Below are 12,925 nucleotides of genomic sequence, written 5' to 3'. Positions count from 1 at the left end.
AAGATTTCTAATTTTTAAATTTGGTCCGATGGTCGGACCAAAGGCAATTTGGCCCATTTTGGTCCATTTCCATAAATTTGGTCAAATTTATAATTTTTTCCTAGAATTTAAAATTTCTATCACAATAGTATATGAGCAGTGAAAAAAATATTGACGTGAGGCCAAAGATTTCATGTGCTTAAAATACGAATGCGAATTTTGCTTAGCATAGAAGACGTATTTCTCTAAAATAATTTTTTTTCCCTTGTCCAAACGACTATAAACATTGCAATGAAGTCGGTTTGTCCTTATAGTTAAGTGATTCGACTTAAATTGGGTATCCTAACATGAAAGAAAATTTCGTTTTTCTAAAGTCAAAATGACCTTAATATTTCTGAAAAAAAATTTTCAAAATTAATGAAATCGTCTTTAATATTGTTGACTTTTTGCATCTCGACTATAAAACTAAAAGGCTTTTAAAAATAGGAGATATTTTTTAAAACTTTATTTTAAAGTCGTTTTTTACTTGAAACATATAATTATTTTCAGTTTTAGTCGAGTCTGATTTTGGAAATTTAATTAGTCGTTCAGACGTTTCCAATGGACTTTGATAGCACATGAAGAAAAACAAATTAATACATTAGAATTTGTTCCCTAGAATCAAGTATGCAAAACCCAAATTTAAAAGAGAATTGTGACGTAAATTTCTCCTCACTTCTATTCTCTGCTTCTTTGGCTTGTAATCAATACCACAATCAACATTTTTGGTTCGATTTTGAAAAAATGTTGGTCCAAAATAAAATTGCGCTATTGTCCCCGAATTAGGACGCTTTCCCGAAAATTCTTCAAAATTAATAAACCCATCGGTAGATTGGATGAGTTTTTATTGAATTGACCATAAAGAGACTCTTGAAAATTTTCAGAATAGGAATTTTAATTTGCAGTTAACAGACTTATAAAGGAGTTTGATATTAAAGGGTGAGTTTTTAGCTATTAACTCTTTGGCAAAATTGGTTTAGGTTAGGTTAGGTGGCAGCCCGATGTATCAGGCTCACTTAGACTATTCAGCCCATTGTGATACCACATTGCTGAATTTCTCTCTTATCACTGAGTGCTGCCCGATTCCATGTTAAGCTCAATGACAAGGGACCTCCTTTTTAGCAGGAATCGAACCCACGACCTTGTGTATGCAAGGCGGGCATGCTAACCATTGCACAAAATTGGTTTAAATAGCTGACTCATATTTCGTGTTTTGTTTCACTATCAGACATCTTCAGTTCGGTCTATAATTTTACCATGAATCATCTTACAAACGAATTATTGAATTTTATTATCAAAATGCGTCCTCTGTTAAGAAAGTTAATCATGCGTTTCTTCCATTTTATGGTCAACTCATTTTTGTTTGGCTCTGTTGGTAAATAAGCAGTATTGCCGATTTTGGAGTGAAGATTAGTCAGTATGTATTGAGAGGCGAGTCCGGTGAACATTTTATTTCTCATTCGGAACAGGTTTCTCATTCGGAACAGGAATTTGTACATAAATACCTTTATTAATATATCGCAAAAAGAAAATGAAAACTCGATGAATGAGATCTGTATCCAATTTTAATTTTATTGATCCTAGATTTAAAGCCAGGGAGTTCCGTAAAAAATGTTTTTATTTTAAAGAAGCCGCATCTTTGGCTCGGAATCAATACCAAAATCCTTAAGGAAAGGTCAAAATCTTTGGATCCAAGTAAACTTTTTTTTAGTGATGGGACGGAAATTTTCAAAATGTGTGTCCTAAATTCAATGAAAAAAAATTGAATTTGTCCTAAATGTCCTATCCTAAAATTTAGGTTGCGTAATCTTTAATATTACGTAAATATTTTTTTCAGTGTGCTGATGGCTAAAACTTTTCACCGATGTCCGTGCCAAAAATGCATCGCATAAGACAACCAATTATTGCTTCTTATTAAAAATTTAGTGCAAGCCTCCAACCAACAAAATTTCTCGACTTCAATATTCAATATCTGCTTGAAATATATTTCAATTGAAGATTTAATGGAATCTAAGCTGGCGGATAGATTCGGTGTTAAATCCGCGGCCTACACTACAACGAATCGGCTTCATTCTCTGCATTGAGAACAATAACAAATTTTAATGAAATCAATGCACCTTGATTATTTGTAATTTCCATAGACTTTGCGAAAACATCCAATCCAACTCTCCGCATTCCCCATTAACGATTTCCCTAATTATACCTTGATAGACTATATACGATATTTGATTCTTCTACATTATATTATGAACATTGAAGATATTGACGTTTGATTATGGAGGTGAATAATACACTTTAACTCGTATTTATTTTTGTTTTTTCTTTTTCTATGGAACTGTTGAACAGTAAGTATATGATTCTACATATATATTCTTCAATCGAGTCTATGTGTGATTTCTCGACAATAGTTTGCACAACATTAATATCGTTTCGTTAATAATAGGATCTAGTATGGATGATTTCCTACACTTAAAAAAGAGACTAAAACAACACAGAACAGACAACCCTTATTGATGCTGGTGGTGGTGGTGTGGCTATGTATTCTAGAAACCCATTGTGCCCTTACTGATCACTTAAATCATCGGAGTCATGGAATTTCGGTGGTGGATCCACTCGTATATCCAAGCCACAGGCAAAACGTTCATATTCAATGGGTTCGGTTTCATAGTCGGACAGAAAATCTGGATATGGCAAATCTAGTTCACTCGATTTGGACTTGCGTCTCTGTTGTTGTTGAACACTACCACTTGAGCTGGCACCACCGCCACTGCCGGTAGATGCCACAGAGCTACTATTAGTTTTGGAGGCAGCTGCCGCCGCCGCTGCTGCTGCAGTGGATCGTTTAATGGTGCCAGTACAGTGATAGAAACTGTTATTACTATCCTCACTACTATTGGCCATATCATCAGATAGACCACCCTTCGTTTCAAATTCACTCTCTTCGGGATTACAATAGGAGGATGGGGATCTCTCATGATATTGGGAATATGATGTTGTCGACTGGGACTGGGAACCCATAACCGAATCTTCACGTTTTAATTGGCGTTTTTTGGTGCGAGCTGGTTTTATGGGTTGTCCCGAAGGCGGTGGCATTGGATGATTTGCTGGGGCTGGTCTATGACTACTTGTGGATGCTGTTGATGATGGGGCATGGACATTACCACTACTACTACTATTTGTGCGTGGTTGTTGTTGTTGTTGTTGTTGTTGCTGAGCTTGCTGCTGATAATGATGTAGGGATTGCTGATAAATGGGATTGGTAATGTGACTTAAACGGTCATAGCGTGGAAAACCCATTTCATCCACATTATCCGTCATATCAAGACTTTCAAAGGCCGATGATGTGGATGAAAAGGCTATGCCGGAATAGTGATGCGGATAGTCATCATATTCATCGGTTTCTTGTTCACGTTCCTCCAGCTCTTCGTCGAATTCGTAATACTCATGGCGGTAGGAAGGATCCGAACCTCCAGAGTCCATTTCTGGCTGATAGCCCTCCGAACATTCGGAACTTTCCTGTTCCACGAGTGCTCGATCTGAAGATCTAATGCGTTTAGCAGTTATCTGGCGTTTTTTGCGATAGCCTCGAGTTCTTAATTTCGGGTCGGTGGCTCGAACATCTACCGAGCTGTCGGTATCATTGCCACTGGGTGGACTCTTAACAATGGGAGCCCTCACAATTGATCCTTTTCGTGGTGGTTTTTGTATAAGCTGATTGGGTGGTGACTCAGAGCTTAGACTACTCGAATAGTAGGGAGAACATTTCACCAGTTTCTCCGCCCGTGTATGCATCATGGGGGAGGAATTATCGGCACTTGTTGTATTGCCGCTGTTAACTGCAGTCGTTGTTGTTGTAGTCGTCCCACCACCTCCCACTGATGAGGACTCCTCATCTATGCGGGGATGTAGGGATTCTAGCGATGATTGTTGCGATTGTGTAAGCATATGCTCATGGAATGAATTCGATTGTCTAACCTTATTGGTTTTGTATTCCCGTATTTGGGATTTGGACAGAGTTTTATCGTCGTAGCTGTGATGTTTGGCCAAAGGTTTTTCTCCCGGCGGTCCTATGGTTTGAGGCAGATCAGAGGGTGATGTTATGGGGGGCACTGATGGTATGGGTGGAGGGGGTTGTTTGCCCTTGGGGGCTTCAGTTTGCAGACGACGCTTCTCCTCCTCTTCTTCGTCGATTTTCTTTTGTTCCTTCTCTTTTTCCTCTTCCTCGGCTTTGGCTGCTGCCTCGGCTACCCCAGGTTGTTTCATATGCTTCAATAAGGCTTGCATTAATGGTTGGGTTACAGTCATTTTCGGTTTTATGGGTTTAGGTGGAGGTTGGGGTGCTGGAGGTTTTGTCTTTACCGTTGGTGGCTGTGGTGCTTTGGCTTTTTGTGGTTTGGGGGCCACCACCGGAGGTCCCGATGCAGATTGTTGTTGAGCTGCCGCTGCATGTAAAGCCACAAAATCTTGACTTTGATAGCGCTCTGTTAACTTTTCACTGGGTGAATACAATTTTTCCACAAAGGTTTCACTCTCCGAGCAAAGCTCTTGGCTCTGATAACGTTTGGACATCATTTCCAAGGACCTACGTTTGCGTGCCGCATTTGTTTCAGCCATATCGTCTTTGCCCATAATTCTTACTGGCATACCAGGTCGTGCGGGGTCACTGGATTTACCCGATTTCTGTGAAGTAACATTTTCATTGCTTGCTCTTTGCAAGCCATTACTGCTACTACTTCTTCTATGAATTTGAGGAATGGAACCTCGTTTATCGGATTCCTCTCCCGACTTCTCTCTACTTCCCTTGTGATATTTCAAGGGCTGATAATCAATATAGCTACCTCTTCGTCCATTCTTTTGATCTGCCATAGCCGAAGCATCACCAGGGGCTGGACCCACCAATGTGCGACTGCTTGAAGTTGACCATTCTGACATGGTTTGGGCCATTTCTGTTAAAGTCAATGTAGTGTCATCGCTCTTCGTTGCCGAGGTGGTATCGGACAATTTATCTGTTTCCGAGCTGGATAACATGTCATAGCGTAGGCCATCGGATGATCCATTGTCACATAGACTCTCTGCTGATTTATTAATAGAACTTAAACTAGAACGGGTTTGATTTGACTTCTCCGATTTGGCACAAGACAGATTTGAAACGGCTGACAGACTATCCGAGCCCGACAGATTGGCATATTGCCTAACAGTATTGGTACCCGTAGACCAATCGGAAATGCTCAAACCTATCGAAGTATCCTCCGAATGGGAACTGTGAGTGCATTTCTTTTGCATGCCCATGCGAACTGTGCCATCCAGATCGGTGCCTATGGAGCTTGTATCCTCTTCCGAATGACTGGAATGACTGCATTTACGGCAACTGCCAGTACTAAGGCGATGTTCATAGTTATAGCGTACAGTTCCTGTGGTGGGGGAGAGGATATCATCTATGGAGGTATCCGAATTATTGGATCCTCGTGATAATTTCCGAATATATTCTTGGGTTTTATTCTCATCCGGTGATAGTTGTACCTTAATGGTACCTGGCATGAAAACATCATCATTGCTAAAGACTTCATCCTCTGACAGAGGACTTCTAGGTGCTGGCGATCGTGTAGGTTGAGACATTATAACTGTTTCCGCACTGGAGTCTTTTCGAAGCGATGTATTTCGATGAGCCTTTGGCGATGACGAAGAACAGGACACATTGAAGGAATTTGATAAACATGTGGCAGCATTCAAGGTTGAACTCAAACATGTTGCGGTTTCATGGGCATAGTCTTCGCCTCCGGCAGCAGCCCCAAATTCTTTATCCTCGAAGGCTGCTGACATCAAATAGGCCGTGTCTTCGTAGGGGAGTACCTTGGCCATTTCCGGTGGTGATATGGGGAAATCTTCACATGATAATTTGTCTTCATCATCAGTACGCTCGGTTGTGGTAAACGACTCGACCATTACCTGGTCGGCATTTTGGGCTTCGGAAGCGAAATAAGTTTCTATATCTTCCACCACTACTGGCGTCCCACCACCACTAGAAGGGGGTGTAGGCCAATCCTGTGAGTCTTCCGAGGGAAATGCCATACCAGCCTTCCAGCAAAACGATTTAGGCACGGGCTTATCTAAATCGGGGATTTCGTACAATGAATCCATGGGCTTAACTGGCACATGATCATAGGGTATCTCTGGTAGAGGCCAATCTTCCGAATCCTGGCTTCCAGCATTCGAAAGACACATTAAGGTGGGACGGTCTTCGCCATCTTGTTCATCTACATTTGTCACGGAAAATCTGCCGGTTACAATGGTGGGCGATTTGGGTTCGTTAAAACTGCTCGTACTCGATAGGCGATCTCCTGTAGCCGAATCGCAAGGTATATCTGGCATTTCGGCTGATGTCCGACGATCTGTATCCGATATATAATTCAGATTTGTATTACTGCGTGAGTCTGAACTAAGACTTGGTTGATGATCTGTGGCCGAACCTATGGATTCATCATGAATACTCATTGAATGTGTTGATGCCTTATCATCGTCCATGCTGGATTTCTCAGAGGCTGTGCTGCGTTCGGAGATCCTCGATAAGGTACGGCCCAATGTAAATCCCGAGCTATAACCTATAATGTCTGTGGGATTAACCCCAATGCCATTCATTGAGCTGGTCATTGCCGGATAACCAAAAGTTGTGGGAAAGTCGTTTAACTCATCTTGGAAACTTGCATCACTATTTTCCTTTTGTTCATCGGGAGAAATTTCTTTGAATTCACTATCGGAGGAGTCGCGTTGCGGATTATTAACATCGAATCTCTCATAACCACCATCGGTCTCTACATGATGCCAAGGATCATCGGTACTCGAACTGTTACTACTCTCTATGGGAAAAGGACGCCAGGTGGATTGTTGTTCCTTAGTTAAGAGCTCACCACGGCGATGGGCGGCTCCCATGGAACCAGAACTGCTTTCGGTTTCAAAAGAACCTCGAGATTCTACACTCAGAGATCCTTTGGAATCAAAACTTGATTTGGATTCTTGGGAACTGCTGCCTGATTTGGCCTTCTCCCCCTCAGCCTTGTTAACAGCCAACTTTCGGACTGGTTTCTCAATTTTAGGTAGTTTCTTTTCCACTGGTGCTATAAATTCGATGTCTCCTGGACGTTCTAAAATTTTATTGATTTTTTCTTCTATAGGATCAAGGTACGATTCTATACTAGTACCCAAGTCAATGGGACTTTGTTTTTCTAAGGTCGGTGTACTGGGCTTCTTAACCAGAGGTTTCGAGGGCGCTTGTATTGGTTCTGGAGCTGTTTCATTAGTTGGCGTAATATCTTTCGACGATGAAGGACTATAAAATTTCGTATCTCCACCTCCCGTATTCGAATCCACATCCAATTTTAACATTTTCTGCTTAAGCTCCATGCATTTCTTAGCATCCAAATCACCAAAATCTTGTGAAATACCCAAGGGTCGTGCTATAGAACAGCTAACACTTGACTCTTCTTCAACAGAACTTTTCTCGCGACCTCCACTAACCGATAAACTCCAATCACCCTTTTCTCCTCGTGCTGGACTTACATCCTTCTCACCACTGGTCCAAGAATCTGAACTTTTCGATTTGTCACTTTGCTTCTCCAATATGGGCTTACGTTTGGTTTCTTGCAATTCATTTTGTGTCTCAAATGATTCGATGATGTTCTTCTCTGCCATGGGACTTGTGTTGGGCGGTGTTACCAGGATATTTAGGTCCGACGTGGGTGTGGCACAATTGGAATATTCTAAGGGAACGGCATCATCCAATGTGGCTTGAGTTTCTAATACATTTCGATCGGGTTCCAAAGTTCTTGGTTCGTTTTCTGAAGTATCGGAGCCGACAAATTCATCACACTCCACAGTCATCCAGGAACCAGTTTCGTCGCTCCGACTGCGATCCAAACTTAAACGATTGGTATCCATTCGCGATACTTTCAAATGCCTAGAACTATCATCTTCTTCTATGGAGGCTTCTTCACACTCAATGGTGGGTACTCGGTGAGGATACACTCCCTCCGCAGGCGGGATGGGAGATTTACTAGCTGGTGAGTGGCTATCATCGGCCGATACAAAGGAATCAAGACTATCTGCGGTCGAAGGCTTGCGACTATATGTGCAGTCACTATCTCTGGTATCTTCGGAGGGTAAGGATCTTTTCAGAATCTCCAAAGATCTTCTTTCCGATATAACCGCTTGCATATCGATATCCTCTTGCACATTATATTGGTGGGCAAACATGCGACGATCCCCAATGGCACTACGTAAAGGAGCACTGGGTTGCTTTTCTTCGGTTTTCTTTGTTTCCGTCTGTGACGTTTGACGCTTTTCGTCAAGGCTGCGAGCCTTAACATCAGTTCCTAATAAGTGATGGTGCTGTTCCGCGAAATGCGCTGGTTTCTCTAAACTACTGGACTTCATATCAATCTGCTTGTGCATCACCACAGGACCTTCAATTCTCTGTTTCATTTCCTGGCTCTTGGCAATTTTCTTGGGCGATTTAATGACCATATCATCGGGAACATCTGATTTTTCCGAATCCTCAAATGATTTATTGCGATCTTCGAAGCTTCGACTGGCCTTATCCAATTTGTCGGGACTGCGGCCCTCGTCGAAGCTTCGACTGAATTTAGTCAAGGATGTATCCAACTTTCTGGGTGCTTTGGCAATGAGCACATGATCTTCGGCCTTGCTTTTAAATTCAGTTTCTATAATGATTTTATCGCCTTCCGTTTTCACGGATATCTTATCTTCGGGAGCTGGAAATGGAGGTAGAGTATCCTTTACGGGACTCAACATAGTTATGGTCTGTTTCATAGCTGATTCATAGAGTTTTTGTTGTCGTTCCTTACGTTTGGCTATATCGGCTTCGGTTTCTTCTTGACTTTTGCTCTTATCCTTACTCAAACGTCGTGCCTCTATGGTGCGTGGCCGCTCTTTCGGACTGGTTTTCTTACCTTTACCATCCTTCTTGATATCATCAGCACTAGTGCGTCGTGATTCAGGTCTGGATCGGGATACTCCCGGTTTTATTTTACACATATCGCCCATACTGAGCTTAAGTTTTCCCTTGCCAGTACTCTCAATACTACTGGCCCTTGAAACACCTGGAGATGTTTTACGCGAACTATTGGCCGAGCTATAAGGAGACCAGTCGGTAAAACGATATTTTGGTATATTCAAGATTAGATGGTCACCACTCTTTAACTTCATTTTGGATTTCTTCTTATCTTTGATTTTCACACCCTGTAAAGCGATTTTCTCGATATACTTGAGTTGATCCAACAACTGAACCTCCTCATCATCTATGGTCACAGCATTAAGAAGGGAATCATTCATAACTGAGGCATAAGAGGTCTGTTGAGTTGGTATCGATCCTGCACATGAATGAACGCTATCCGCTGTATCTTCTTCTTGTTGATTACCGGCTTTAGCACGTTCCAAAGATTTTTCCTCCAGTATTTCTGCTTCCTCTTCAAAACCAACGGTGTCATCTTTCGAAGAGAAGGCATTCATGTGAGGCAATCGGTGAAGGGATATAACCGCAGTATCCAAACTCTTGGCACGCCTCTCTGTTGTGGGTGATTCCAAGGCGGCCTTTTGCCTTTGTAATGAAACCGATCCCTCAGAGAGGTTCAGACGAGCATGAGCAAAAAGTATGGGAGCATGTCCCTTTGAACGCATAACCATAGAGGAGTCAACTACTTCGTCCAGTAATTTAACTTTGGATTTTGTCACTCTATCTGTACCACTAGGCGGCCTGGGCGAGGTCTTCTTCTTTAGTGTATAGTCAATATCCATTGTAGTAATTCTTTCCTCATGACACGTCTCATAGATGTCATCATTGCTGCGAAAGAATTCCGTGTGTTCCAAAATGGGTGATGGTATATTCTCATTCCGCTGATAATCATTGGTACATTCATCCATACGACCTCGGAAAGGCATATGAGGCTCATCTTCCGAAGAGGGTATGGAAATTGATCGTTCCGATATACGCCTTAACTCGGAAGCGTTGGCATAATGGGGATCTAGTTTCTGGGTGTGATAACGACTTTCCAACTCGGCCAGGCGTCGACATTGAGGTGGCGAGCCTTCTATCTCTGTGGAACTCATAGTCTGCCCACGACCCCAGGCGGCTGAGATAAGACGACTTTGTTCTATTCTCAATATGGGTTCAATCTCTTTACGCGATTGTGGCGGAGAGAATTCAAGACGGTCGGGTATAGCTTCTGCCGATCCGAATACATCATCCGAATCCAGACTCTCATCATCCGAAGAGAATGATGTTATACGTGTTTTGCCCTTCTTTGGTTTGCCATTAACTTTGGTCTTTGGTATGACACGAGCCTTAAGCGACTTGCGTGCATTTGCTTGCAATTCAGCTCTCAAACTCTGTATAAGCTCGATTTGCTTCTGTTCTAGTTTGTTCTTCTGTTGCTGTAGACTTTCAGTTCTTGAACTAGTGGCTGAATCACTTTCGATTTGACTTAATTTCTTGTTGAGTTTCTCCAGTAGTGAAGGTTCAATTTGTTTGGTTATGTCCCGTTTGGTAGGCGATGATAGCTGTATTATGGGTATGGTTTTATCTACCTCAAGTGTAATGGGATCCACTTTGGAGAGATCTATGTTTTGCGTAAACAAAAACTCTTTGGTTTCTGCTGGCAGCAGACTATCCAAAATGTCGGGTAGAAAGTCTGCATCTGGTTGCAGCAGAGCCTTAGAAGCCTCAGCTTTAGGTGATTTTGGTGATTTGGGTGACTTGGGGGATTTAGGTGATTTCGGAGATTTTGGAGACTTGGGTTTGCTATACTTCTTCTCTACCGGTGAAGGAGCTGTTCCATTCATTACATGCCGCTTATGCAATACATAGGGAATATCCTCTTTTAAGACTTTGGTGAAACGTCTCTCATATTCCCTGAAGAACGATTTGGGCATTTCAAAGCCCATTTTGGGAATTTCAGCCGATTTCAATGGGGAATCATAGCATTTGGGTATTTCGAAGTTACCATGGGCTTTGCACAAAGGTGGAGCACTTGGAATTTGCTTGTAGATATAATCCTCATCGCTCGAATCTGCCGGAGTTAGGTCTATAGATTTTTGATGCATTAAAACATGTCGACGAGAATTGCTGCCCAAACGATTGCGATTTGCCAAAGAATTGGGATCACTCTTAGTTCTCTCTACAGTGGCATGGGAGGCATAACTCAATGGCACCATTATCGGATTGTATTCTTCGAAATGGGTTTTTGCCATTAGCTCTTCCTTACGGGTAATCTTTTGATTCATCGCTCTTGCCTGTTGCTTCTCAAACTCCGAAACCAATTCGGGAGTTAATGGATAGTCTGGACTGTGTTTGGATTTATCCTCCATACCCGGTGATTCCCATTGTTTGCCATAGTTCTGAATGCACTCGATACGATCACGATCAAAGCTGAAAATATTCTCACTATCCGAACGTCGACGGAATGCAGACATTTTGCATGACTGTGAGTCGGATTTTTTAAAGGGAGCCGTCTGATCTATAGAATCATTTGTTTGGATTTCCTTTTCCTCTTTCTTTTTGGGTGTATTGGCCGAATCTGGAGACTTTGAACCAAACGATTTGGCATTACGTTCGATTTCCACATTTTGTAGACTTATCGAATGGACCTTTGATGTCTTTGCCGATTTATTGCTGGGGAAGGTAGAGTAGGTATCACGACTGTCATAGAATGAACTATTGACCGATGATCCTTGGGTATCGGAGAGAAGGCAATCATGCGATTTTACTTTGGGTCTAAGACCTTCCGAAGCCTCTACTGCTTCTACGGCATCATAGTAATCACTCTTGGACTCCTGGCTGGATTGTAGGAATTTCTCGAATTTCTCTTTCTTACTCAAGTGTTTGTAGTTCTTACCGGTTGTAGTGGGCATTTCATAGTTCTTTCCCAGATAATCACCCACCAGAGATTCTTTGGAGTCCTGGGATGAGGCTTCCGAAGTCTTGGACTTGGTAGTCTCCCGCGACTTTTTACTATCAGTATGATATAAACTGTCACGCGATTTTTTACTTGAATCAGAACTACGGGAAATCTTTGTCTCATAGATATCGGAACGAGACTCTTGACTTGATGTGCGCGACAGATTTCCTTTGATCTTTTTGTAGAAGTTACCATCGGATTTTACAGATAACTTCTCCCTGGGCAAATAACGGGGATCTTCCAAGTCCCAGATCTCGTTCATTAACTCAGCAGCTGACTTGCACTTTACATCCATGGCCGAACGATATTTTTGATGCTCCGAAACTGATTCATCGTCAGTGGGTATGTAATTACCGGAGTCAAGGGAACAAGAACGCATATGATCCTCCGAACGACGACGACCACTAAAGAAGTCAATATCATATTTTTCCAATAATTCATAGCTGTCCTGGGAAATATCATCTTGAGAACCACAGTAGTCAACGTGTTGGCCATAGCCGCCGCCACGGCGATGATGACTATGACCATGGGCCTGGGTGCTGCTATAGGTGGTACCCGGATAGCTAGAGGAATAGACTTTGGAGTGTGATAGGGGAAAAAAGTCTTGGGTGGCATCGATCGAATGATTCTTGGTGAAATACAATGAATGGCGAGAATCATCGTAACGGGTAATGGGAGAATCAATACGATTAAATGAGAAGAATTCCTTGTCGAAAGCAGTCATAGGTTTCGATTGCTCTCGCTCATAGTGAGAGTAGTCATAGAGATCTTTACAAGAGGTGCTTTTCAACCAGGATTCCTTCTCGACTTGGTCGTATATGTTCTCCACCCCTTCGTCCTCCTCTTCGTCGTCATCATCATCATCGTCTTCTTGTTCATGTCGTACCAAACGATGGATGTCATCGTCGTCATAATCTTCCTCATCGCGACTCTCGCTGGAA

General features: G+C 42.3%; 1 protein-coding gene across 1 annotated transcript in view; it reads right to left on the bottom strand.

Annotated features, from left to right (window-relative positions):
- Positions 1-2,454: 2,454 nt before the first annotated feature.
- The window catches only part of Cdep (Chondrocyte-derived ezrin-like domain containing protein), a 227,733-nt gene continuing 217,262 nt past the window's right edge, over positions 2,455-12,925 (bottom strand). Inside the window, exons 15-17 of the mRNA XM_075295350.1 lie at positions 3,230-12,854; positions 2,885-3,139; positions 2,455-2,791 (exon numbers count right to left, since the gene is read on the bottom strand). Of these exons, the coding sequence (XP_075151465.1) occupies positions 2,581-2,791; positions 2,885-3,139; positions 3,230-12,854 (10,091 nt within the window). The 3' untranslated portion in view covers positions 2,455-2,580. The remainder of the gene's footprint in view (positions 2,792-2,884; positions 3,140-3,229; positions 12,855-12,925) is intronic.

This window comes from Haematobia irritans, chromosome 1 (assembly GCF_050003625.1).
Source record: "Haematobia irritans isolate KBUSLIRL chromosome 1, ASM5000362v1, whole genome shotgun sequence".
Lineage (NCBI taxonomy): Eukaryota > Metazoa > Arthropoda > Insecta > Diptera > Muscidae > Haematobia > Haematobia irritans.
This window is presented reverse-complemented; position numbering and strand designations above follow the sequence as displayed.